Source organism: Vicugna pacos, chromosome 23 (genome assembly GCF_048564905.1).
Source record: "Vicugna pacos chromosome 23, VicPac4, whole genome shotgun sequence".
Lineage (NCBI taxonomy): Eukaryota > Metazoa > Chordata > Mammalia > Artiodactyla > Camelidae > Vicugna > Vicugna pacos.
This window is the reverse complement of record NC_133009.1, coordinates 2,367,251-2,394,368: the sequence shown is the minus strand read 5'-3', so window position 1 is coordinate 2,394,368 and position 27,118 is coordinate 2,367,251. Positions and strand designations below refer to the sequence as shown.

Sequence of the window (27,118 nt, the reverse complement as noted above, 5' to 3'; positions counted from 1 at the left end):
AATATGAGTCAGTTCAACATATAAAGGTAAAAAAATTGCTTACCAACCTTATACAGTTTATGATATTAAATAATTGCATATAAAATCCCTAGCACATGGTACAGAACAATATGAAGGTACCGCACATTCAGCACATGTTAACTTAGTGGGATGTAGTCATTTGATTATAATTTAGATTTTGTGTATTAATAAATATGAGAGTAGGTAGGTTTTTCTCCTTTCTGAGTCAAGGCACAAATTAGAATTTCTTCCTTTGTTGTTAGTATTGGAATTTATATTTTAGTATTTGCTTTTTTTTTAAGTTACAACTTACAGTATGCTTTATTTGTATTGATGGAAATGACTGTGACTGATACTATTCCCTGTTTGAATGCCTACATCTATTAGCCCTTACCGTAAAAAGAGTTACTATGGATGCTTTAAGTACTGTGTACTCCAGAGCTGCCCATGAACATTCATGTTATACATGTTTGTTAAAATCAAATTCTAAGCAGTTTGCTTACCCCTCTCAAAAAATAATAGAAAGACATAGTGGTAGGTATGTGATATTTTATAATGTAATTAATATTTGTTATATTTTAATAAACTTTATTTCAAAGATTTTCAAAATTCCTTTGTTTTGTTACAGTACAACCCTTGTAATTATTATTTGAAGTATTACTAAGTTTGTAGGGAGCTAAGATTTTCTTCATTTAAATTAATAAGGATTCCTAAACATTATTGACTTTTACCTCTGTAAGACTAAATCAAATTTCACAGTTGAAGAAGGGAAAAAATAGCTGATTTTACATACAAAATTTAAGTTCTCCTTCTGTTATAAATATACCGCTTGGTAGATATAGGTAGTATTTATACTTACTATATATAGCATCACAGAGCAATAAGAAAAAGCTTTTTGAGAATGATAAAAAAATCAGATCTTAGATTAAGGGTTTTCTGTTGTATAATTCATACCTTCTAGGATTTTTTCTAGGATTTTATTGAAACTAGAGATTTTAGTAAAACTGTTCTAATTATTTATCTAGAACTGAGATCCAAAGAGACTGTGATGTATGTTTGTTTCTAAACTTAGACAAAATGACCAGAAAAGGAATTTGGCTGTTAATACTCTGTGAAAGGCCATTGGTACTTTTAACTGCTTCAGAAATTTAGGGAAATTACTGTTCCTAGAAACCAAGGAATTTGCTTTTATATGTATCTTAAAAGCTGGGCTATCATTTGGTGAATTTATAAGTAAATTGTTTTTCCTACTAAATGTTAAGTATGTTTTAATAGTTCCACACTATTGTACTCATGGCTAATAGGCAATTAAAAATACATTTACAGCTCTATCTTAAAGGAACCAACCACAGAAAGCCTTCAAACTCTGTGTGCTTTAGGATTGGCAATGCAGGATGCTACACTGTCCAAAGCTGCACTTAATGAGTTACTGAAGCACGTCAAACAGAAAGACAATGATTATCAGAGGTGCCTTCTTACTTCAGCGGTTTATGCACTGCAAGGCTGCAGTGTGGCAGTGCAGAGACAGGCATCGAAAGCTGTTCACAGGTAAATTCTGTACTTGTGCACTCAGGGTCTGATTATGCTTAATGAGTTTGTCTTTGAGATTTGGACCTTATTAAGACTATACAGTGAGGTAGGTGTATATATTTGGAAACCACATTTTAGTTTTATGAAATTGTACATAGGACCAGGTAACCGTACACAGTTATTTCACCTATAATGATTTAAATTAAAAATTCGGTTCATGAAGACAAGAGAACAGAAATTTTTCCTTTATTCAGATTAAGGCCCAAACCTTGTTTTAGTATGAAAGCCCTTACAAATTCTCAAGTGTGTGATATTGTCAGCTTCTTATCTGATACTTTTCAAGTTTGATGGTTTTAGGAATTTTTTGGTCACTCAAACATCCATTAATATATGCAAAATTTAGAAAGCTGTCATCATTAGCAGTAGTGGTTATTTATTTGTTTTATTTTCAGCAGCAAAGTGTTATGTCTGCAGTTGATTTTCCTTCCACCATTCTCATCTCTGTGTGTTTTCTTTGAATATAACATATTAAATTTCCTTAACCTTTCTTGATTAGATATCATGGCTTTGTAATCATCACATTGCCGATTTTTCTTTCTTATTTTAATAAAGACTATAGGTGTGTATATGAGATAAAAGTATGTTTTCTAAAAATTCAGACAGTTTCAACCACACATGGACTAATTGTGTCCATACAGTTACATTGCATTACATGTGAACTTGTTTTACATTATGAATTAAGATTATCTAAAAGATTTTAAAGTTAGGTATTAAATAAAATGTTGATTTTTTTATTTTTTGTTATTAAAGTAACATCTCTAAGCCCTCTATTTTTTTTTTATCATCTTTATAGTAACCCAGCTGACCCTGCTCTTTGGTCTCTGTTGTCCCGAGTGGTTGCCCAGCAAGCTCAACGAAATGCAAAGGTGAGTATCTTTCTGTCCTGAATTCTGACAGAAAGATAAAATAACTTGTGATGGGGTAAATAATATAATTTTAAAGTATTAGCATTAGCATTCTGGAAAATAATTAACTAATATAGCAAGGGAATTCTATTCCTTAACGAAGTTTTCTATCAGTAGTACACTGAGTTTCTTCCATGTGCTATCGTACTGCTCTGGGTGTTACAGAAAATGGAGAGAAGGAGGTGGACTTTTTTGAAGATGTTAATGGCTATGTGATAATATTATGCTTGTAATGTTGCCATTTAGTAAGCATTAGCTGTTGTGTCTCTGAATCCCAAAAGATAATTTTACTTAAGAGCTTCTTGAAGGTAAGAAAATAAGCACTGGAACACTGCAAATTATCTGAAAGTGTGAGTCTAAACATGAAGTCACTGATGCTCTATAAAAGGGATTTTCACTGTATTTTAGTTCATAACAGCCAGATATTTTCAGGAGTCTATAAAGTATTTTGTTAACCTCTTTCTGTGTGTAATATGTCCATTCATAGTTTACATAAGTAGTTGGTAAACATTATGGTCATAGCTAATATGTTTTGAACACTTATTACGTCTAATAATTCCAGTGCCTTAAGTCTGTGTGCATCTTTTTTTGTTTATTATTTCTACTGGTTTTCATACTAGCTTTGTTTCTTGGTTTGCCTGACTGGGTGAGCTTGTAGATTTTTTTTGTGGTAATAATTTGAGGCCTAGAATTGAGGTATATTTCTACAGAAAGAAATTGTACTTTTTTCTACCAGGTGTTTGTGAGCTTCACCAATCAGGAACCACCTTAAAAAAGATATATAGCTTGAGGTTTCTGGACCAAGCAGGTTGCTGTGTGCCTGGGTTTCAAGGTCATTTGAATCCTGGTTTACTTTTGATTCACTTTTAATCTGAGTGTATAGCGCCTTGATTGGGGGGTCAAGTATCTTAGCTTATTTTGATATGAATTTCCTATATACTCCTTCCTTGTGTGAGCCCTGCCTGGGCTCTGATTTCTGTCCCACTAGCCCGCAAGTCCTTCAGACTGAAAATTAAAATTTGTTAGGATCTGCAAATGCAGAACTGCCTTCCTTCACTTACCTCTGTGAATTCCAGTTTTCCTTTTTAGTTTTGGCTCCTTAATATCTTGTCAGCTTTCTAGTGCTTTTAAGAATACATGCTTTTTATATTTTATCCCAGTGCTTAAACTTAAATGTGCAAATGAAATCACCTGATAATTTTGTTAAAATGCAGATTCTAATTCAGGTCAGGGATGGGGCCTGATATTCTGCATTGCTAACAACCTCCTGGAGAATGTCAGTTGTGCTGGTGTACAGGTCACACTTTGAGTAGCATAGTTTTTTCCTACATTTTTAGTTCTTTTCAGTGAATGAGTTTGTTCACAGAAAAGACCATGATTATTAGACACTGGAATAAAGTACTTATTATATGCCAGCTATTATGCTAGGTATTTTTATATATTTTGTCATTTAATATGAAGTAGATGCAATTCATGTCCATAGAGGAGGACGCTTGAGACATAGAGATTAAATAACTTGAGCAAAATCACAGTTAGTAGATGTGGTGATGGTTTATCTCAGATCTAACTCTTGAATCCTCCTGCTCTGCTGTGTTGTCTTTCTTCTTTTTAATCTATCTTCTATTCGCTTTATATTAACATTTAAAAATTTTTTATTTTTAGCATTCTTTATATGCTAAATATGGTTTTGAAAACATTTCTGATACACTTATGACATAAAGAATATAGGATACTTCTAATTTACAATGAAATAATTCTTATAATTCACTTTTCTGGGTAAAATGTCTAGTGGAATTTTTAAAAATTAAGGATTTCAAATCAAATTTATGAAAACCACAATGCTGTATATATTTTCCTTATTTTTAATATTGAGTTGATTATTAAAGCAGTGACAAGCTTCATGATGCTCTGAACTTTAGTTATTCATTTTACTAGGGACTGTGGACATTTTAAAAATACTGCTTTTCATGGAGTGAAGCCATATTTTTCTTACAATAAGTTTTGTGGTTTCTGTTTTTTTTTCATTCAGTCTTTGTTTCACACTCTTGTATATTGTTAGAAAATTATATATTTGTTACCACTGTAAAATCATGTAACTTTTGGATCTTTAATGAATAATTCAAAAGAACAGAGTTGAAATGATCATAGTAGAAAACGGTTTTTCTTTTATAAAAATATTAACCTTTTTTTTAAAGCAGTAATAAGTTGGTACTTAAGAAGTTAGGGATTATGAATGTGATAAAAGCAAACCTTTCAAATGATTTAATGTAAAGATTTATCAGTCTGTTTTCACTTTTTGTGAAAGTTTATGCATTTATCTAAGTAATCATTTGTTTACTATTATAGGGAGGTGCAGTAGCAGGAATCGTGGCTCATATCCTGGACTCAAATCATGGAAAGGTTAGTTTGCCCCTGTTCAAACGAAGTGTTCTTCTTGTTAAATAGTATTATTGATGAAAGAGTAATTTTTCTTCCTAGGTTTAGGGTCACATCATATCCAATATAGTCCTACTTTTAAAGTCACTTTGAAAGTCAGGAAACTATAGAGAGAATTGGTTAACATCCTTCCTTTCTCTTATGTAGAAGGCGTTACTGTACACTACAGTCAATCAGTTGGCTATGGGAAACAATTCAGCAGAAAATGAAAAAAATACTGCACTAAAGACCATTCAAAAGGCAGCTCTCCTTTCTCCAGGTGAATATAATATAATCTATTTCATTATTTAGGACTCTGTCAATCTTGCATTTGTGACTTATAGAGGCAAAGTTTGTATTTTTATGAAATAAAGGGATTTTAAAATATTTTAAGATTTTGCATATGATTTGATTATCTCCATTCAGATAATTTTTATTTTACATCTAGTATCTAATATCAGATAGTAATTCTCATAATTAAGAGATAATAAGCTATTGAAGTAGGCTCAAAGGGTTATCTGTTTAGAAATACTTTATTACCCATTATTGAAAATCTGAATTATACATTTTCAAGAAGTAGTTTTATTTGTTTTCTATCAGTCTTGTTTAATGAGATTTATCTATAGCTACTAAGTTATTTAATAAACATAATTAGTTATTTTTATGTGTGATTAGCTCCTTGAAGAGTGGAGCAATGTCTTCTGGGGTAACTGCTAGAACTGCCGAGGTGCTGGTCTCACTGGACTAGCCTGTCTTTAATTGCAACCAGATGAGTCGCTTGTATGCCATTGGTCACAAAAGGTACCGAGGAACTTCATTTGGACTGCATCAGCATGCTTCCATCACCACCACTGGAGGAGTACTTTAGAGGACTGGAATATTTAGCAAAGTAGGATTACGGGATGTATTTTTACATAATTTTGTTTTTAATGTGATATATAACTATAAACAATATATTCCACCAGAGCACTTCAGACTTTAGTTAAATCAGAATATTATTGCTTTTGGCCACCGACTGGGGAAACACATTGTACAAAGAACAGGTAAATGCTACCTTTACAATAAATGGTAAAGATCTGAACTACACTTCAGAGATTATTCTATAAAACAAGTAAACAGACCATTGTCTTGCTGTTTATTCTCTCTTTCATTTTTGAAATAGGACAAAAAGAAATCCTAAACATTTGGTTTTGTCTGTGCTATATATTGGGTGGATTTCTGATTTTTAAAGGTGTTCTTAAGCAAGTATTAGGTATAGAATCACTCTTAAGAATTTTTACTGTGGATCTAGAATGACAGAAGATCTGTTAACTTTTGATTGTGTAAGTGGCATATACTTTAGAGAGGTGAGATTGCCCAGATGAGATCTTCTTTAATCATCTTCTCTGATTTTCCCATATTTGGAAAAATTCATACACAAAGAAACAGAGTCATCATATAAGAAACTTAAAGCAGGAACTGATTAATGAAGATGAGTGCTTGTTTGAGACTTGTTTTTGGAATCCAGTGAAAGTGAATGTAATTGTAGTTATGTGTAATAGCTGTACACCTAGCCTTTGTAGACCTTTAGTTAAACAAAGTACAGTTGTTTCAGAAGTTTAAATATAATTCCAATAATTTAAAACTGATGGAAAGAAATCCAGTTTCTGTTAGATTAGTGCTTCTGTTTTATTAAAAGGTATTTTTTAAGAAACTATATTAAAAATTTGGGGTTTCTACTTTATGCATGTGTATATGTGTGTGTGTGTGTATATATATATATAAATAATACTTACATTATCACTTTCTTTCATAGAGAATTTGAGTTACTAATCATCTATAGGAGAGTTAACGAAAATAGCAATTCTTTTGAATTATAGCAAGAAATGGCTGCAGCTAATGTCAGTCCCCTCTCCCAAAATCTAAGCTATAGAATACCCTAAGATCCTTAAATGAATTGTTCACTTAATCTTAGAAATAGGTCAATATTCAGAAGTTGAGTCTAATTCAGTTGCAATTATAGGATTTTAGACCTGGGGGCACCTGAGCCATCATTTAATTCAGATGCCTTATTTTATAGAAATATGAGTCCCAATGGAAAAGCTACTGCACAGTTTTTTAGTGGCATTGTTAGATACTAAAACCCTAATCTAAGACTCAGTCATATGCCTTTCATGATATAGTAATCAGATCTCATCATAAATTCTAGGAAATGGTCCTTTTTCTGGATTTGATTATATCTTACGTTATTTAAACTAAGGTAGTCATCATCTGGGCAGAAATTCTTTTGTAATATGAAGGTATATATTTAATTTTTTATAAAATTTTTCATCTGCATAAGATTTCTAATGATTTTTGTACAATTAGCAGTAATACTGACCATCTATAAATGAAACAGATATATATTTTAAACATCTGATAGGAGATATATATTGGATGGGACAGTTAGGTAAGAAAAAAAATAAAATTAAGCAAAAACCTATGTTTAAGTGACTGTATTGTTAATCAGCACCCCTTGTGGGATTTAAAAATTACCCATTTTTTAAGGATAGCAGCACTAAAATATTAACCACGTAAATATTAACCTGCAAAATATGATTTATGAAATAAAAGCTCAAACAAATAAGAAAAAGCACCTAAGTTCCAAATCCCAATCCCCTTTTTCTTTTCACAACTAACTTTCATGAAAGGAGGAGTCTATACTCATGATCTCTGTTATTACCTCCTCAACCCACTGATACCAGGCTTTCCCTTTTCTCCTGAAGCTACTAACAAGATGTGAAGGAAGGAGGAAAAGAGCAAATGAATGAAGAGATATATACTCATTTAATTGCTTCACTTGCAATGATAAAGTGACTTTCATGCTTGACTCTTAGAACATAAGTAAAATGGAGTTGTCTTGAGCTTTTCCTTTGACTCAAACTTTTCTTAAGAACTGAGAAATTGTGTTACCTTGCTTTTCCTATGACTGAGCCTTTTAATACAGGGACTGAATGATGAACGCAGATGTCTCTTTGAGAGTAGCCCTTAGTGTTCAGTGAAAGTGAATATAATTGACCTTCTCACAGTAGCACACTAGTCAAGGCAAGTGAGGTAACCAGTGATGGAAGAAGAGCTTAATAGGGTATTTCTCATTTTCTGATGTGTTTGGAAAAAAATGACAAATCTGGAAGGGTGAATATAGTAATGTGGCTTCTGGAAAAAGTATGAATTAGTTTTTCTTTAGAAAATGAAATTTTTCTGGAGGGACTCTTTAATTTAATTAATTAATTAATTTGATATTTATAAAGTCTTACTTTCATTTTTGGTAGTTTTATAGCAAGGTATTGATATTAACAAGCCTTCAAACTATATTTCCTGTGTTTAGGTGATCCTGCTGTTTGGGCCGGGCTAATGGCAGCCTGTTATGCTGATAATAAACTGGCTCTAGTGAGCAACACTCAGCCAAAGAGGATGGACTTATACTTAGCACTGTTATCTGCTATTTCTGCCTCCAGTAAGTTTAAAAGAGCATTTAACACATGGTAAATTGAGGGTAGAGTACTCAGAAGGATATTGCCAAAAGGTAGCAGGCATAATTAGCCCTATGCTAAAAGCTGTTACATGCTCCTCTAACAAAGCTTAAGAACAAGCCTTGAAAAGATCAAATCATTTTGAAGGAGCTTACCTGCATACCAAATAAAGTTCAAGAACATTATAGGAATACAGAAATATCCAGCATTCAACAAGGTGACATTCACGATGTCCAGTATCCAGCTAAAACTTAATATACATACAGACAAGCAGAAAAATAACACCCACAATGAAGAGAAGAATCAACCAATAGAAACAGAACCATAAATGACACATGATAGAAATCTCTTTAAAAAGTAATTGACTTGGGGGAAGGTATAGCTCAGTGGCAGGGTTTGTGCTTAGCATGCACAAGTTCCTGGGTTCGATCCCTAGTACCATTACATAAATAAATAGATAAAAATAAACTTAATATCACCCCCCCAAGAAAATGTAATTGACTATTTAAAGCACATATGACAGTAATAGCATAAAGACCGAGAGGGGGAAATGGAAGTATTTTGTTGTAAAGTTTTTATACTATAAGTGAAGTGGTTTAATATTATAGTCATTCCTTGTTATCTGTGGGGGATGGGTTCCATGACCCCCTCAGATGCCAAAATCTGCAGATGTGCAAGTCCCTTAAATAAAATGATATAATACAGTTGGCTGTCAGTATCCACGGGTTTCACATACATATATACAGAGGGCTGAGTATACTTAAAAGTAAACTGTGACAGGGTAAAGATGAATACTCTAAACTTTAAAGCAGACACTAAAAAAAGTTATCACTTAATAAGTCACCAAAATAGAAAAAAATGGGATATAAAAAATAATCCCAAAAAGGAGGAAAAGGGAACAAAGAATAGATAAAGAGAAAACAAAACAGTAGAGTTAATTAAACCCAACCATATCAATAATCAAGTTAAATACATAGAATACAGAGATCAAGTTAAATAAACAGATACAGAAATTTATAACCAAATTTTAGCAATTCAAATCTAATAACATGTCAAAAAAGATAATATATCATAATCAAGTGGGGATTATCCTAGGAATGCAAGGTTGCTTTAATATTTGAAAATGAATGTAACTTACCATATTAACTGCTATGAAAGATACCAATGAGTTTATACTTTATAATTCCATTTATATGAAATTTTAGAATGTAAACTGATCTATTGTGACTGAAAACAATTAGTAGATTCCTGGGGACAGAGGGAAAGAGGAGAGGTGGGATGGGGGACAGAAGTGATTGTAAAGGGATTGGAGGAAACTTTTCATGATGATGAGTATGTTCATTATCTTGATAGTAGTGATGGTTCATGAATGTATACTTATGTCAGAAGTCATCAGATTTACAGTTTGAATATGTGTGTATGTGCGTTTTATCGTATATCAATTATATTGTAATGAATCTTTAATTTTTTTCAATGAATTGTTTTCAGTTTTACTGAAGATCGCAGTGATACTTTATGTTAGTCACAAGTGTATAAAGTCTTAAGTTATTCAGCCACAAATATCCATACTATGAAACTTTTCAGAAACCTGTCTAATGTCAGGATAGTCTATGGTATTCCCGTGATATGTGTAGGTTTTAAGAACTATATATGTGTGATAAGTTTAATTATAATACTCCTTAGTAACTAATTACTCCTCTCAGAACACATTATAAATTGCAGAAGAAAGTAACATTGACATTTCTTGTTTACAGTTAAAGATAAAGAATTCCTTGAAAATTACAACCAATCTCTTGAAAAGTGGTCTCTCTCCCAAGCTGTCACTGGCCTAATAGACACAGGAAGAATATCTGAAGCTGAAGCCTTCTGCACAAAGGTCTTGTTATGAAATTGAGATTCATGGATTCTTACCCTACTTGGAAAATAACTTCAAAAATAGAGTACACCTTATTTAAAAAGCTTTTGGTGGTGGTGGTAGTGGTGATGATGATGGTGTACCCAGTATTTACTGAGTGCTTACGTATAAGCCAGTCGATACAGCTAACAGTTTGTATTTGAACTTCACAATCCTATGACATAGGTGTTTATCCCCATTTTTCCAAATAAGAAAACTAAGGCTTAAAGAGGGTAGGTGATTTGTACAAGAGTTCACAGGTAGAAATTGATAAGAGTTGCTGTTTGAGCTCTCATTTGTCTAACTTTTAAGACTTAAAGGTTTTAACTTTTTTGGTTTTTTTGTACCATGTAGAAGCAGTATTTTCTTTTGATTTCTGGTTACTTTCTTCAGAACGTAATGGTTTCCAGCATCCTTGCATTTTTCAAAAATTCTGAACCACGTAGAATGATTACGTTGATTGTTAACTGGGTGAATGGAATTATTGAGTAGTTACTTTTTACCTACCTGGATTGTAGGCTCTGTGAGTAAATTCTTATACCTTGCCTAACAAATAGTATTTACTATATTTATTGAATAAGCAAATCAGCCTCATAAATCTACTCAAAAATAATTTAATGGATAAAGAGAGTTTTAAATACCACTTTTCCTGAAATCATCTTTTCTCATAAATGCTTACCAGGGAGATTGCATTGTCTTTCTAGAATTTTTTTTTCTGGAAAAATCAATATAAATTTTACAGAGAAAGAAGAATGGATCTTTGAAGATCTCTTTGGTCCTTGAATTCTCTGAAAAGCAGAATAATAAATTTTCTCTTTTATTTATTTAAGAAATTCCATCTAAGTTCAGGATAGGTTAGTATAATACAGGGAGTGTTTAGTAAGCTTAAATTGACAATTGCTTCATGCTCTCTCTAACAGAATAAGGGATAATTTTATGAACCTTTCCTCATTACTTTAATGTTCCAGTCTCTTACTTAAAAGAAAGCAATCACAAACATTTCAGAAATATATACATTTAGGACTATGACCTAATAATAGAAAGTAGCTAAGTGTGTTATTGAGAGACAAGTAATAACTAAAGAATTGTTTAAAACAATAGTGGAAGGACTTCACCTTCTTCTTGTATGTGTATTTGTATGTATATATACACATATACACACACACACATATACACGTGTACAACATACATACATAATATATGTCTACACATATAATACATTTATGTGTGTGTATATTTATGTTTTAAAGTATAAATAAATGGCTTAGGGAAATGTACAAATGGATCAATTGTCTTACTCCCAGTATGTAAGAAGTCTGCGCCTGGAGGAAGGACATATAATGAGTCTCCTTGTTAAAAAGGTTGAGAAAGGAAAAGATTTATAGCTCTTTCCTTCTTACATATTATACTTTCTTCCAATAAGGAATAATATTAGCCTTCACTGTTAATTTTGTATTTTCTTAGTTCAGCTGTTTACATTTGGAATCTAATGTTTTTAGGATGTCACCTAAGAATAAACCAAGTCAAAGGGACGTGCTAAATCTAAGATTAATGACTCATACACTACAGTAATAGCATTATTCATTTTAGAGTTTATTTAAATGTAGAGTTTGATATTCCCAAGATGTTCTATTTGTTTTACATTGGCTGTTGTTTATTTTTTAATAAGGAAAGGTTAAATTCAGGTGTTTTTGTTTTTAGTATGGAGAATAGCTTAATTGCCTTTTACATTTAACATTTAAGAACCTATCTGATGTATTTCTGTTTGGTATTTAATTTTTAGAATTTAAAAAGTAACCCTGATCAGCCAGCTGTTATCTTACTTTTGAGACAAGTTCAATGTAAACCACTCCTGGAGTCACAAAAACCTCTCCCAGATGCTGTCCTTGAAGAGCTACAGAAAACAGTCATGTCCAACTCAACCTCTGTTCCAGCTTGGCAGGTAAATTCCCTCTTTTTTAATGTAAGTCCTTAATTAAAATGCTTCTTGGTATCAAATGAGGTCAGGGTATGCTCCATTTTCTTTGTCTTGCCCTTATACTCACCATATATTTCTCATTTTCAAGATTTAAAGGGTATTGTGATTAGAGAAACTAAAGAAGTTGAATACTCATTTAGGATCTACTGCTACACTGCTTCAAAGATTTTAAAATTGTTGATTATAAATTTCCTCCATTTAAAACAGTGTTGAAAATACTGTCTTTTACAGGAGGTTTAATGTAAGAGAGCTAAGTGTTAAGATTTTACAATAAGGTTACCATAATGGTGTTTAACTCTACCTTTAGGGGCAGTGTGTGTAGTTTTTTTTAAGTCACTTTATAGGTAACGTATATCCAAGATTTTAATGGGTTTTTAATGCCTTTAGAAATATTTTCAGGATTGATTCCTGAGTCAATAGACTGTCTGCCCTTTCAGCTGACTCTGGTTATCCACAATGACAAATACATAATGATCACTGTGTACTTTATTCTTACTGATACTAAAATACAAAAAGTATGTAATTATTTTATTCAATTTGTCATAGTTCTTTCTGTCTTCCAGAGACAGTATGAAAGGGGCTTTTTGATATAGATTTTACAGAAGCTTATTTTACAACACTTTGTTCTTCATTTAGCTCTTTCGTTATTTCAACATTTTGATTGCTGCTTAAAAAGGTTATGTAATGGTATAAAATAGTTGGATTATGCAAGCTAAGCCTCCTTTTTACTTTAATTCTTGAAGAAAGATGTTGCTTTTTTCCCTCAGAATAAATCTGCCATATGAGGGTTAAGATACTTTAATTCTGAGGTCAACTGGATATTGATGATCTCATATTCTTTATCAAGAGGAGAAACATCTTGTCAAACTAAAAGGGAAAATTGAAAGGATAAATTATACAGTGAGTAAAGTCTTAAGAGATAGGGTGTAAGTTTTCTTTTATACTATGATATAATTCACAATGAATAGAGTGTAAAAATCTTAAAAGTACCACTCATTACATATGTATGTACCTTTTTAACCACTACCTTTATATCAGAATATTTCCCACAGCTTAGCTGTCTCCTCTGTGCCACTGCCTTTGTAATCTCTCCCACCTCAAAAAAATAAAAATCAAAAGGGAACCACTATTCTGACTTCTATCACTTCTATCTAATTTTGCCTGTTTTTGAACTTGATATAAATGGAGTATCCTGTTGTATCTGATTAGTTTCATTCAGCATCACCTCTGTGAAATTCATTTAGTTGTTTCATATAGCCATAGGTTTTTTCATTTATTTTTATGACTATACTGTAAAATATCTCTTTTACTGTTGATGGACATTTGGATTCCACTTGACCCTTGAACGTCACACGTTTGAACTGCACAGGTCCACCTGCACATGGATATTTTTCGACAGTAAATACTGTAGTACTGTACGGTCTATGATTGGTTGAAGCCTTGGAACTATAGATACAGTATCTGTGTTGTTCAAGAGTTCACTGTGTTTCCAGGTTTTGGCTATTATGATTAATGCTGCTGAGTCCATCCTGGAATATGTCTTCTGGTGGGAGATAGAGTATGTGTACATTTACTTTTATTGGTCCCGTCACATGGTTTTTTAAAATGATTGTCCAACTTAAGTTCCCACCAGCAAATTATGAGCAGCTGAATTGCTGGTATTCCTAGATGGTGGTTATTGTTCTCCCTTTTCAGTGAATGTGTGGGTAGCAGTATCTCGTGGTGGTTTTAACTTGAATTTACCTGATGACAAATGCTGTTGAGCCTCTATTCGTATACTTATTGAACCTTTGGATATCCTCTTTTTAGAGTACTTTTTCCTTAGTGCAGTTTTTCATGGGTTGTTTTCTTACTGAATTGTTGGAATTTGTTATATTTTCTGGGTACAGCACAGTTTTGGATGTCTCTGTTGCAGGCATTTTCTCACATCTGTGCCTTGGCTTAACACTTTCTTAATATTACTTTTTGATAAGTAGTTCTTAATGAAATCTAGTTTATCATTTTTAAATGGTTAATGCTTTCTTGAGGCATTCTATTTAAGAACCCTGCTTAACTTCAAGTTCATGAAGATACTGTTCTGTTTTTCTTTAGAAACAATAGTTTTACCTTTCACATGTAAATCTATAGTTCATCCTGGATTAATTTTTGTGAATGTTACAGGGTCAGGGTTCATTTTTTTGTGTGTGTGAACATGTAATTGTCCTAGCACCATCCTTTGAAAAGAGCGTTATGTCTCCACTGGATTGTAGTGATGCTTTTGTCATAAATCAGGTGATTGTGTATGTGTGGGTCACTTAGGGCTCCCTGTTCTTTTACTTCTTTTTCACGGATCTGTTTGTTTATTCTTGCTAACAGCTTTATAATTAGTTTTGATGTGTGGAGGTAATATTAAGAGCTCCAGGTTTTTGGTTTCCTTCAAGTTTGTCTCAGTCATTTCAGGTCTTGCATTTACATATAAATTGTCAATTACCCTCCCCTCCCCAACAAAGCAAAAGCCCTACTGGGATCTTGATTGGAATTGCATGAATCTATAGTTTAATTTGGAGAGAATTGACAAAGTATTGCTATTGAGTTTCTCTATCCAGAAATGTTTTATAGTCCTCATTATTTAAGTTTTAAGTTTCTCTAAGCAGTGTTTTACAGTTTTTCATATAGAGGTCTTTTACATTTTTGTGTTACATTTATTTCTAAGTTGATTTTTTTTGCTCTATTGCAAGTAGTATTTTTTTCTGTATGTTAGTGTCAAACATGTAGAAATACAGTTGGTTTTTATATATTAACCTTCCAGGAACCTTGCTAAATAAATTCACTTATTCTTTTGAAATGGTTTTGGGTTTTCTATATACACAATTATGTGCTTTGGGATAATGAAGTTTCGCTTTTTCTTTCCAAAATTTTTATGCTAATTTTTTCTTGCCATATTGCACTGTATAAAGCCTCGAATACAATATTAAGCAGAAGTACTGATAAGGGAGCATTCTTCTTTTATTCTCTACCTCAGGTAGAAAGCATTTACAATTTCATGATTAAGTATAAAATTTGCTTTAGGTTTTTGTAGATTTGTCTATCAGATTTTTAAATGGCTTTCCAGTTTATATTCCAGATTAAGGAAGTTCTTTTCTATTCTGAGTTTATCGAGAAAGATTTGTTTTTTATTATGAATGAGTGGGTTTTGCAGGAAGCATCTATGAAAATGGTTCCTTTTCTTTATTCTGTTAATGTGGTAGATTGCATTGATTTTCAAACGTTAAATCAACATTTCATTCTTAGAAGAAACCCTACTTGGTCATGACATATTATATATTGCTAGAGTCAATTTGTTAATTTCTTTGTTTAGAATTTTTGTACTTATTTTCATGAGAGAGATTGGGCTGTAATTTTTCTTTCTCTTGAGGTTCTTGTTAGGTTTTGGTATCTGTGTTATTCCTTTTTTATCTATTTTCTGAAAGAGTTTGTATAAGAGTAACATTTATTTCTTTGATGTTTGGAAGAATTAATAATTGAAGCCATTCAGGCCAAGAATTTCCTTTATAGAAAAGTTTGTGTCTTTTTAAATTTGAGATTAAATTTTTTAAATAGACATAGAACTCTGAAGATTTCTTGTTTCTTTAACATTAGTGACTTGCAAAGAATTTATTCAGCACAACTCTATTTCAAATTTATTAGCATAAAGTTGTTCAACATACCCTCTTTTTTTTTGTAAAATCTGTAATAATTATTCCTTCTGCATTCTTATACTGGTAATTTTGTGTTGTCTTGATAACAAGCAATTTTATTAACGTTTCAAAGAACCAGCTTTTCGTTTTGATTTTATTATACTTTCTTTATATGTTATTTATTTCTTTGTTACTTATTTAACTTTCTTTGGATTTAGTCCCCCCAACCCCCAGCTTCTTGACATAGAAACTTACAAATTTTTCATCTTTCTGCAATATATGCACCGCTTAAGATTTTATGTAAAGCTTTCATTATCATTCATTTGAAATGTTTTCTCATTTCTAGTTTAATTCCACTTAATCAGAATGCACTTTGTGTGATTTTAATTATTTGAAATGTGTTCAGACTTGTTTTATGACCCATTGTAAGGTCAGATTTGATAAATGCTGCATACACATTTGCAAAGAATGTATTTTGCAGTTATTGAGTGTAGTCTTCTAAATATGTCATTTAAGGCAAGCTGATTATGTTTAAATCTTCTGTATCTTTACTCTTTTGTCTGTTTCTTTCATCATTGCTGAGTTAGGCATGTTAAAATCTCTAACTTTGTTTCTGGATCTGTCTCCTTCATTTCTATCAACCTTTGTTTCATAAATCCCCCAGGTTCGCCGGATTTAAGGCTTTGAAGTCAACGTGCTCCTAGGAGCGGGCGTGCTGAGGTCATTGGAAGAGGTCAGCAGCAAAGGCGGAGGCGGCACAGCAGCAAACGGGGATGCCATGGCGAGTTGGTCATTTTCCTCCCATCTCCCCCTCTTCTGGCCTCGGAGCGGCCTCTGCTACCCCAGGTTTGCGGGATTTAATTCTCCTTGTCTGCAAGGTCCTGGGATGGTGGTGAGGTGTGTTCAGGTGACAGGGATGTCGCTGGGAGCGGACTGCCTTTGGTGATCCTATCAGTTTGCTCCCATCTCCACAAGGGCATTGCCTGGGGGCGGCCTCTCCTGCCCTGGTTTCATAGTATGCATGTTTCTAGGTTAGGCTGTGCCCCTGAGGCGGGTGCAGTGCGGTCAGGGGCTGCAATGACGAGGCGTGGCTGATCCATAGAGCAGGTGTATTTGCTCCAACCTCCTCTTTGGCTGGTACTGGGGTCGGTCTCTGCTATCCTAGGTACACCAAGTGTACATCTGTGTGTTTTCTGGCTCCAGGGAGGCGGGCGCGGGTTGGTCAGGGGGCGGTGCGAGGGCGCGGCGGGGGGCGGGGGACCCCTCTGCAGCACGTAGAATGCAAGACAGGCATCACCAGCACTCCTCCCTTCGGGCTGAGGTCGCCATGGCCGCGCTGATGCACGGGCTGCCGCCGCGACTTTCCCGTGGGCGCATCGCGGGAAAGGGTGGGGTCAGGTGCGAGTGGACTGGGCGGCGGGAGAGGCGCTCATCCGCGCGCTAGAGGCCCGGTTCGTGACACCGGCCAGTGAGCCCCTTCGGACCGGACCCACTCGGCGGCGCGGACTGAGAAGGTCAGTTGGTGTCCGGTGTCATAATTTCTATCTAGAAAGGCGCGTGGCAGGCCGGGCCGCCGCGGGGAGGGCCGCGGCTGGAGGAGGGCGGCCCGGCGCGGGGCGCCCGTCGCGGAGGGGCGGACCTGAGGCAGGGCGGCCGCCGCCGCAATGGGCTGGAGCCGCGCTGCGGAAGGCGGGCGGTGGTGCATGGCCCCGACGGGAGGTGCGCGGCCCGCACCCGGAGCCCCGCGCGCCGCCTGAGCGCGGCGGCCGGACCGCCTCGGCGCTGCGCGTCCTTGGAGGTCTGGCCGCCGTCCCGTGGACAGGACCGCGTAGCCTCCTCTTGGGCTGGGACTTGCTCGAAGGTCTTCTTCCTGGAAGCGATGTCCCCCCAACAGGAGACGCTGGAGGTGGGGTGGGCAGCCGGGGCGCTCCTCTTCCCTGACAGGAGTGTCTCGGATCGCGGGCGGCCCCAGCACGAAGGTGAGGACGCCTAGCGGGACCCCGCCGCCGCCGCCGCCGCCGCCGCCGCCGCCGCCGCGGTCCCATGGCCGGCGCGCGCCTTCTGCGTCCGCCGCTGCCGTCGCAGGGTTTAACGTTCGAAGCTCGCGTTCGGAGCCGTTTGTTCCAGACCATTCCCGCCTTATCAGCCTTCACGCCTGCGGCGCCCCCAGCACCTCCTGGTCTCACTCGCTCCACAGAGGACCCCGCGGCAGCCCATCCGCCGCGGCCCTCGCCCCCGGGGGCGAGGGCCGAGAGCTGGGCAATGCCTTTCCCCGTCCCCTCCTGGTGCCGGCTCTTGGCGCCCCGCCCGAAGTCCCCCGGACCCTCACCGCTTCTTGACCGGGTCAGCTCCGAGGTCGTCCAGGCCGGCGGCGTGTTCCCGGGCGCGGCTACCGCGCCGAGTAAGGTAGGCGGCCGCGCTGCGGCGCCCGCGGGGCTCAACCTCTCACCTGGACCCCGCGGCGCGGCCGCTCCGCGCGATTTGCGGGGGCCAGGGAGGGGGTGCGCGCCCCGCACTGCGCTCCCGGAAGGACTCCGCGTCTCCCAGGCGGTGAGCAGCCTCGTAGGTGTGCTGGGGATGCTAAGGGTCAGCGCCACGGAAGGGCCTGGGAACGGGCTGGGTGGGGCCGGTGGGCTGCAGCGGGGGGTCGTGAGGGCTGTGGTGGAGGGCCTTGGCCCTGCGCTTGGTCCCGGCCCGCGGGGCTCGGCGGGGCTGGGGAGGGCCGGGTGTCAGTGTGGGCGTGCGGACGGCGCGCTTGACCTCTGTCAAAGCTGGGAGGGACGCGGGCCACAACTTGTAGCGTACCATGCCGATAAACACAGCCGCCGTGCGGGGTGCCCATTCGAATCGGGTCGGGTTTCCTTGGAACCCTTCCCTCCGCAAGTGCACGTGGCCGCAAGCGGCTGGTCTCTGCCGCTTGGGTGTCTCTCCGATTGATTGATTTGAGTGTTTCTAGCCTTGCTTGCTCTCGCTCCTCCCCTCCCCCAAGGCCTTCTGATATTTGGCCATTTTTGCTCTGTGTCCTGTTGGTGCCCTTCCAGCTTCTGTGGAACCAAATTGGGATTCGAGGGATAACCTAACTCTTTCTTAAGAAATGTCTTGAGGCATTGTATTTATATCGTTGGGGCCCTAAGGGACCGCGGAGGCTCCCTGATGTCAGAATCTTACAGCCTTTCATGACTCCTCCGACCGGATGGAGTGGGTGGGCTCCAGGTCAGTGGAAGAGCGGCGAGATCCATGCGTCCGTGCGCCGAGTTCAGAAGTGTATGTGCTCCCAAGGACCATGACCATGTCACCAAGCCATCTAGGTGTTGGTGAACTCGATGTATCGCTGTAGTGCCGGCTCAGCCTTTGATGTATTGAGGCTGAGGTTTGTCCTTGTTGCTTGTCCCCTTCAGAGATGCAGGGATGGGGGGAGAGGGACTCACTAGGTTAGAGCTATATTTGGGAAGGTAATTGAATGTTCAGTAATTAGCATTTTTAGAGCATTTTTATTCCTGTAAACTTAAGAAATTGGGAAAAATGAAATTATTCGTGAACAGATCTCTTCCTTTTTTACTAACGGTAGTTAGGCATACTGGTGAAGGGAGAGCGCGTTAGAGGAGCTTGCTCATGTATCAAGTAGTACTTGTCCAATAAATGATGGGTTGCTTTATATCTTAAGCCATTGTCCTAAAATGCTGTCCTTCATTATAAAACATAATGGGTTGTCTCGTTACCAATCCAATCTATTCCTTTTCCTTTTTAAAAAAAGTAAATGGATGTTGCCAGTCTGGTCTTTTGACAGCATTTTACTGCCTATAGAGTAGGAGCAAAGTTGAAGAACTGTTTCATTTTGCTTTTAACATTTTTTTTCCAAAAATACAGTCTCAAGTGTGAGTCCACTAGATGAGGTAGGCATACTCCACATTGGACTCCTCACACATCTAACAATTTTGTAACTAAGAAAACCGTCTAATCCCTATGTATATATGCACAAATGGTCCTCTGCACTAGGTCTCCATGGAAGCTCCTATCTTAAAAGCACCTTTACAGAAGAAAATTTGTCACCCTTTGATTTATCCATTCTCATGCTTAACAACCATCACTCTCAGAAAGTTTTCCTTATAGCAGAAGGTTTCAATTTGGGGATCCACGGATCCCTGAAGAATCCATGTTAGGGGTTTCTGAGGCCCTTGAAGTTAACGTGCATAATTTAGTTCACAGTTTGTGTGAACTTCTCTGAGAACCACTAACGAAGGTCAACCTGGATTCTCAGTCTACAGTTTGGCCACATTTCTTTTTGCCTTATTTTCTTTGAAAGATACTTTCTATCCTCTGTATTATAACTCTGCATTAATTTGTATATTATTACTGTTTCTAAATGAAGAATTTCAGACCATTTTAACTTCTCTCATTTGAAATCATTTTGATGGTAATCTTTTGAACCTTTTCCAAATTCTTTATAAACCTGAAAGTCAAGGAGCTCAGAATTAGAGATCATGTATTAATGAAGACCTAGTTTAGGAGCTTGGATCTGCTGACAGTGTCAGAGGGTTAGAGCAGCAGAAGTAAGACTACTGAGATAGGCCTGGGATTGTGGCCTGTGCTCAGGTAGCTAGGCAGACCCTCATGCTCAGAACAGACAGAGGGCAGGGGACCCAGGGCAAGCTTAAAGGATTGGGCGCATTTCAAAGTTCAAAGCATGATAAATAGATCCTGAATAAAGGGAGTCAGGATAAGGAGCAGGAATCAAACCCAGACCTGAAGGTGGAACAGAATCCTGCAGAAAAATCTGCATATGAATGAACTGCCACCTGTTTTAGTAAAATCAAAACTGATCTTCCAAAGTTGAGACTCTTTATGTGGAGACAGGCTGCTGGACCTTGCAGTACAAATACTAGTCTCCCATATTTCCCTAGATCCTGCAGCCTCTGCACCCAGAGTGGCCACAGAGTATTAGATCCCTGAGAGGTACATTCCCTAGAGATGTGACTAATGGAAGTAGTGCAGTGGGGCTTATAGGCTTATAAGCTGTAACATATAAAACAGTCTATCAGAATCACTGGGCTTGAGAGGGATTACAGATTCTTCTGGGAATCTGATGAAAACTTCAGGCTTTCCCTTCAGAAGGGAGGCACCAAATATATATCATGTGAAAAAAAAATTTATACAATCTAACCTGCCCTGAAACGAATTCATGGTTAATAAGTCCTGATTGAGTATGGTGTTCTGCATTTCTCACCCATTTGTTTCCTGCCCATTATTAATGTTTTATATAATTGTTTCAGTTGCTATCTGAGCTGTATGAAGAAGGTTTGGGCATTTAGTTTCTACACATGAGCCAAAAGATGAAATGGGGAAAGAGTAACACTGAGGCCATGGCACTGGTGACAACAGTAACTTGTGTGAGATCCCCGGGGCACGGTAAATCTGGAGGCAATGAAATGGGCCAAGGAAGTCCAGTATCCCCTTCTCACTGGATGGTTCTTCCTCTCTTCCTTAGGATCTAGGTTTTATTTTACTAGCTAGGAAGCAGTTCCCTTATAAATTACATAAGGAGATACTGCTACTGAGCTAGTTGGTCTTGTGTGTGTGTGTGTGTGTGTGTGTTTTAAGAGCAGTATCCAGTCCCAGGCATGGCTGGCCTAGGCCCTCAGGTGGTGGGTGGGTGAGACCTCTGGCCAGGATAAGGAGAGAGGGTGGAGCAGGAAGAATGCTTCCGTAACCCAGCCTGAACTTCACTCATGGCTGTTTGTGACTATATTGTAAGTTTTACACATCCAACTCCAGTGGCAGGCCCTCAGACTCTGTCTAGAGGTGTCAGATATGTAACATTGAAAATTTTGGGAGTAATTATCTGGATAATTCAAGTTGAATAAAACCCCATTTATCACAAATTTTAGGTCCTCTGAAGCACAGAGTATCTGAATTATCCAATTAATCCTGTACTTATATACCACTTAGAAAAGAAAGAAAAAGTTACTTTTTTAAAGTTACAGGTAAATATCTATTTGGAAGAATAAATTCCCAAATGTGTAAACATTTAAATTTAAAAGTCTTTGAAGTGTATACAGACCTAGTCTCCATCTTTTGCTTTAACTACATTCTTTCTCCCTTTCCTTGATCTCTTCAAATTCTGTTTTCCCTTGAAGCCCACTTTGGGGCCCACCCTGCCTGTGAAGCTGAGCTAGCAGAATCACTCTGATGAGATTTCGGAGAGGAAATGAGACAGTCCGGTCCTGTCCTCAGCGTAGGGCCATGAGCAGTGAAGCCGCAGTTGACCCTAATGGTCGGGATGCTCTTTCCCAAATTCACTGGTCAACATTTAAGCTTCTTATTCTCTGACCATGAAAAAGACTTACTGCTTGTACCACTTTTTGACACTTAGCTGTCCTGGTTTAGATGTTATTATTTTATGTCTGTGATAAGATTGCGAACTGGTATTGAAAACTGGCATTTACTTGCTTTATAGCCTCGTGGTCTTCACTGTGATTTTTTTCCCCCTCAACAGAAAATGAAAACACTAGCAGAAAGGAGGAGGAGTGCCCCGTCCCTCATCCTGGATAAAGCCCTGCAGAAACGGCCGAGGACCAAGTAAGTGCAGAGCTCTGTGCTACACATTTGGCATGTGCTACATTGTTTTTTTAAATGTGTGAGGTTTGTTTTTAATCAAGACCAGAATTCTCTGTTAACTAACAGAAAATAGGACTTTTGTTCTGAGGTTATTTAATAAGACCTATTCTTTATGTGAAACATAAACATAATGAAATACATAATTACTTTCATTTTCCTTTATTAACTATTAGGATTTTTTTTCTATTTTTTATAATTGAGGTATAGTCAGTTTACAATGTTGTGTCAGTTTCTGGTGTACAGCACAATGCTTCAGTCATCCATGAATATACAAATATTTATACACTTTTGAAATTCTGTTAAATAGCTGTGAATTTTGTCTCAGGATAGAAAAGGAGGAATTGGAATGAATGGATAAGCATAGACGTGTATATAACAAAGGGACATTGGGTCTAATAGGGTTGAAAATGACTGAGAGAGGTGAAGTGCCAGGTTAGGGAAAAAGCCAACACGTGACTTACTGGGGTGGTTTTGAGTTAAGAGAACCAATATGACAATATTGCAACTATGACCCTCTGCCTTCCGGCCTCCCCATCACCTCTGCAATAATCGGTGCTCACATTGGAGCCGGTTCCCCAAATTCCTGCCTCACAAATAGTGAAATATGATGGGTTTTGTGTCAAAATAACCACAGGAAATAAAGTTTATGTTGAAATTGTGTATGTTTTAATCTTCAGCTTGTTTCCTATGAGTGTCTCTAGGTCAGTAAGATGAGTACTTAGTGCCAGAGAACAGGACTTTCACTTACAGGAATAACGCCTTTACTGTGTGCAGTATTGGGTGGTTAATACGTGTCCAAAAAAAAAAAAACTATTTTGGGTGTTAAAGGTGCACAAAATATTTGCAAGTAGCATAATCTGGTAGGATTGGTGAAGACCTTAAAGGTCATCTAGTCTGGAGGTTTCCAGACCTTTCTAAGTCTGTACTCTGCAGTGAGACCCAGACACCTGCATATTTGTTTAAAAACCCTTCACAGTGAATTGCAATACCCTCTGGGCAGAGAACCACTCCCACAAGCTACAGAAGAATCCTTTCTTTAAAGAATGCTCTCAAAAAAAACTCAAACAGAATTTTAAGAAAATATAGAATTATAATATTTATTTCTTGTAAAACAAACTGTGTGGATGTTATAAAACAAAAAAGTAAAAGTCTACACTCTCTGTCCCCAGGGGTGACCACTATTAATCATTTGTATGTCCTTCTTACACCTTTGTTTATGCAAATGTGATTAGGATTTTTATAAGGTGTTATTTAGTAATTAAAGGCTTGTAGGTACCTGGTATTCAGTTATTATTTGTCGGATGAATTAGTGAATGAGCATGTGACTCCATTTCCAAATCAAAATAGGAATTTAGTAAGTTAGCACAGTAGTTTCTGACTTTTCTGCCCTCCTTTGAGTAGCCAGTACATAAGAGACTTTCCTTGTTTGTTGGTATTATTTGTGCAATTCTGGCTAGGGAAAAATGCAGATCCGTTTTAGCAAAATGATTCTGAGTTATTGTTAGGAAGTTATTTCATGCAGCAAAATACCACAGGAACGCATGTATGTGGTCTAGGAATGACACACATATTGGCATTCTTGTCATACTTCACTGTGTACTTAGGAACAAACTCATGTCACACAAACTTTTCTTTCACAAAGTCACCTGTTTTGATATTTCAGCCCACCTTGTAAAAGTTACACCAAAATGTACCCGGTTTGGTTTTACTTTACAGTCTGTTTGCACTTTGACGTTGGCATTCGCCTATCTCCATCCTCACCATCCAAATTAATTTACTGTGTGTGTGTTGTTTGCAAGACTTCATAATAAGTACTTTATATACATTACCTTTCACCTCTGCTTTCTGCTGCTGCGAGGAGAGAAAGGCAGTGCCAAGGAAGCACTGTGGTGCAGTAGAAAGGGCTTGGGCTTCGGCTGCATCCAAATGCTGGCTCTCCATCCTGATTTTCTGTGCCACTTTGGGTAAATTACCTAATCTCTGAGTCTCAATGTTTTCCTCTGTAAAATATGAATCTGATGCTTGTGTCATAGAATATGAAATGAGAAAATAAGTGAAAATGCTTAGAAGATTTACATAGTTATTATTAGTTGCCGCTTTCCTTCCCTTGGGTATATTTCATTTGTAAGGTTTAAATCTCTTGAATTCTCCAGCAAAGTCAAGTTTGTTAAGGAAAAGCCACTACTTTATCATCACAGTATCGTATGACTAGAAACAAATCGAGCCTGGCTCAGGATGTAGTGGAAGCTGAGTTGTGTCTTGAGGATGACTTGCCCTGGGTCACACAGTTGGTTATAGCATTAGAGACGGGAATGAAAACCCAGATCTCTGATTTTGATGGAATATTCTTTGCATTGGATAAAGACAAGGAGAATGACACAATGTCTAAGAGAATGGATTCTGGAGCCAAATGGCCAGGTTTTGAATCCCAGTACTGTCCCTTACCAGTTGTGTGATCTTGGGCACATTTTTAAACCGGGGGTAATAAACCTACTTCATAAGGTTGTAAGAAAGACTGAATGGCTCTTCTGTATGTAAAGCTTTTAACTTAGCTTCTAGCACGTAATCAGTGCTGGAATGAAGTGCCAGTCTGAAGGTTGTTAGTGGTAGTAGTCATAGTAGCAGCAGCACTGAAGCACACATTATCCTGGAATAGAGACACTTTCAGGACCATGGTAGATGCAAAATTTAAAAAGATGAAATATGCAGTCTGGAAGCCAGCTTTACTCTAACATTAAATTCATTTTAGCAAGGCAGTTATATTTCTAGGGTCATACCTGAAGTGCGATTAGTTCAGAATATTTGAAATTTATTCTCGGTAGACCCTAACAATTCTTAAGGTCTCCCTAGGCAGAAGTTGAAAGTGTGCCTGGAATAATTCTGGGAAATTAGGGCTTGAGACATGGAGGATTGGCCTGGTTTGCTTGGCCACTTGAGATGAGCAGACACCAGGGCACTCATATGTGCCAGAGCTGTGAGTCAGGGCTATCAGATTGGCTGGTTTGGAGTAAGGATGCTTGGATGAGAGGACCACAGCAGAAGGCAATTGGGGAAGGAGGAAAGCAGCCGTTTGCTAACTGACTTCTTCCTCCTGGTCAGTTCACTCCTCTTGTGCGTGACTACACACACTGGCTAACGTTGTCCTACTCAGGCTGTCCCACATTGTGTTCTGCAAATTCTTCCTTATTCCATTTCCTGTTTCTCTGTCTAGCATCTAACATCTAATTAGTCTCAAGTGGATGATGACTTAACCATACTTTCAAATGCTAGAAGTACACTTATACTCTCAAATAGTCTGCTGAGGATTGTGGTCAGACCTGCTTTCACAGCAGAGTGAAACACTGTTTCTACCTGCAATAGATTAAGTGTGAACCTGGCAGATACCACCCCTGAAATGAGCTGAATGACCTCACAAAGGCCCCTTTCATGATGAGTCTCTGGAGCCATTCTTTCTGGGTTTGAATCTGGCCCTGCTTCTTACCAGGCGTGAGAATTTTGGCAAGTTTCATAACCTCACAGGGTATTAAAGATTTAGAATTATAATATATCTGGCACATAGTAAATATTATATAAGTTTTTTTATTGTATAAAGGTATTAAAAATATGTAAATTCCTGTGTGCCCTCTCACGTGATGTAATTTTCTTAGTGTTCCAGGTGTAGGTTTTCTTCAGCTTGAATATCTGCTTTTGGAATGAAGGAACTGTGTTTTCTGCTCTTTAAATGCACATGTTCAGTGCTAGGTGTAATACAGATATTCTGTAAATACTAGCTGAGCTGAGTGAGAGATTGCTTCCTTCCCCTGGCTAAGAAGGTCAGCTGTCTGTTGGAGCAGAAAGAGGGGTAAGAGTCCACTGCTACCTAAGAAAGTAACACAGCAAGTGTCAAAAGCCACATAAAGAAATGCCCATTCCAGAGTGACCAGCAGTTTAATGTTTGCTGATTTAATGCTCACATGTTTACCGTGTCTGTATTATGAGTCACTGCCACTGAGGCTCTGATGTGTAGTTCCTGGTGCGATGGATTCTAAATCCTGCTCTGTCACTAATGGTCCTGGTAGAGTCACCTTGCCTTTCTTCAGCTAGGACTCTCCCTACCTGTCAATGGTGGGAGGAAGGGGAGAGTGAAGTTGACTAAATCTTTTGTGTCCTTTGTCCACCAGCCCCTAACTCTATGATTTTGTGTTTCTTTATCCTAACCATAACTCAGGTGCAAGAAGAATGGAAAATGGTTGAGTGGTTCTTGAAAAGACTTGTTTTTTAAGTGTGGGGTTTTTTCTTATTATGTGTAACATAGACAAAATTTTTGTCAATAAATTTTTAAGGAGTTTCTGTTCTGCTGTTCTGATGATTCCTTCCACTGCCCATCACCTTAGTTCTCCAGTGTGAGTCCTGATCTCTAAGATAGCCTTTCAAAAAGAACTTCTGCTTAATCCATGGTTGTCGTGTTAGTCAGGCCACAGTTCTTGTAGTTGGGCTTCTTTGCTCTCCAGTGGACCATGGACACACTTCCCAAATTCCCCACCTGTAATCTTTGAGATCCAATTTCCTCAAGCACTTTACTTTAGGACCATATT

General features: G+C 37.7%; 2 protein-coding genes across 4 annotated transcripts in view; both read left to right on the top strand.

Moving 5' to 3' along the window:
• LOC140688573 (superkiller complex protein 3-like) overlaps positions 1–12,367 on the top strand; it is a 37,287-nt gene extending 24,920 nt beyond the window's left edge. The window contains exons 23-30 of the mRNA XM_072948219.1: positions 1,327–1,548; positions 2,384–2,456; positions 4,842–4,895; positions 5,079–5,190; positions 8,257–8,385; positions 10,156–10,277; positions 12,079–12,237; positions 12,362–12,367. Of these exons, the coding sequence (XP_072804320.1) occupies positions 1,327–1,548; positions 2,384–2,456; positions 4,842–4,895; positions 5,079–5,190; positions 8,257–8,385; positions 10,156–10,277; positions 12,079–12,237; positions 12,362–12,367 (877 nt within the window). The remainder of the gene's footprint in view (positions 1–1,326; positions 1,549–2,383; positions 2,457–4,841; positions 4,896–5,078; positions 5,191–8,256; positions 8,386–10,155; positions 10,278–12,078; positions 12,238–12,361) is intronic.
• A 5,809-nt stretch (positions 12,368–18,176) lies between these two features.
• Positions 18,177–27,118, top strand: part of LOC116278448 (rho GTPase-activating protein 20-like) — a 70,761-nt gene continuing 61,819 nt past the window's right edge. For all 3 annotated transcript variants that reach the window (XM_072948276.1, XM_072948275.1, XM_072948274.1), the window contains exons 1-2: positions 18,177–18,335; positions 22,423–22,505. In XM_072948276.1, coding sequence (XP_072804377.1) covers positions 18,192–18,335; positions 22,423–22,505 — 227 coding nt within the window. In that variant the 5' untranslated portion in view covers positions 18,177–18,191. The remainder of the gene's footprint in view (positions 18,336–22,422; positions 22,506–27,118) is intronic.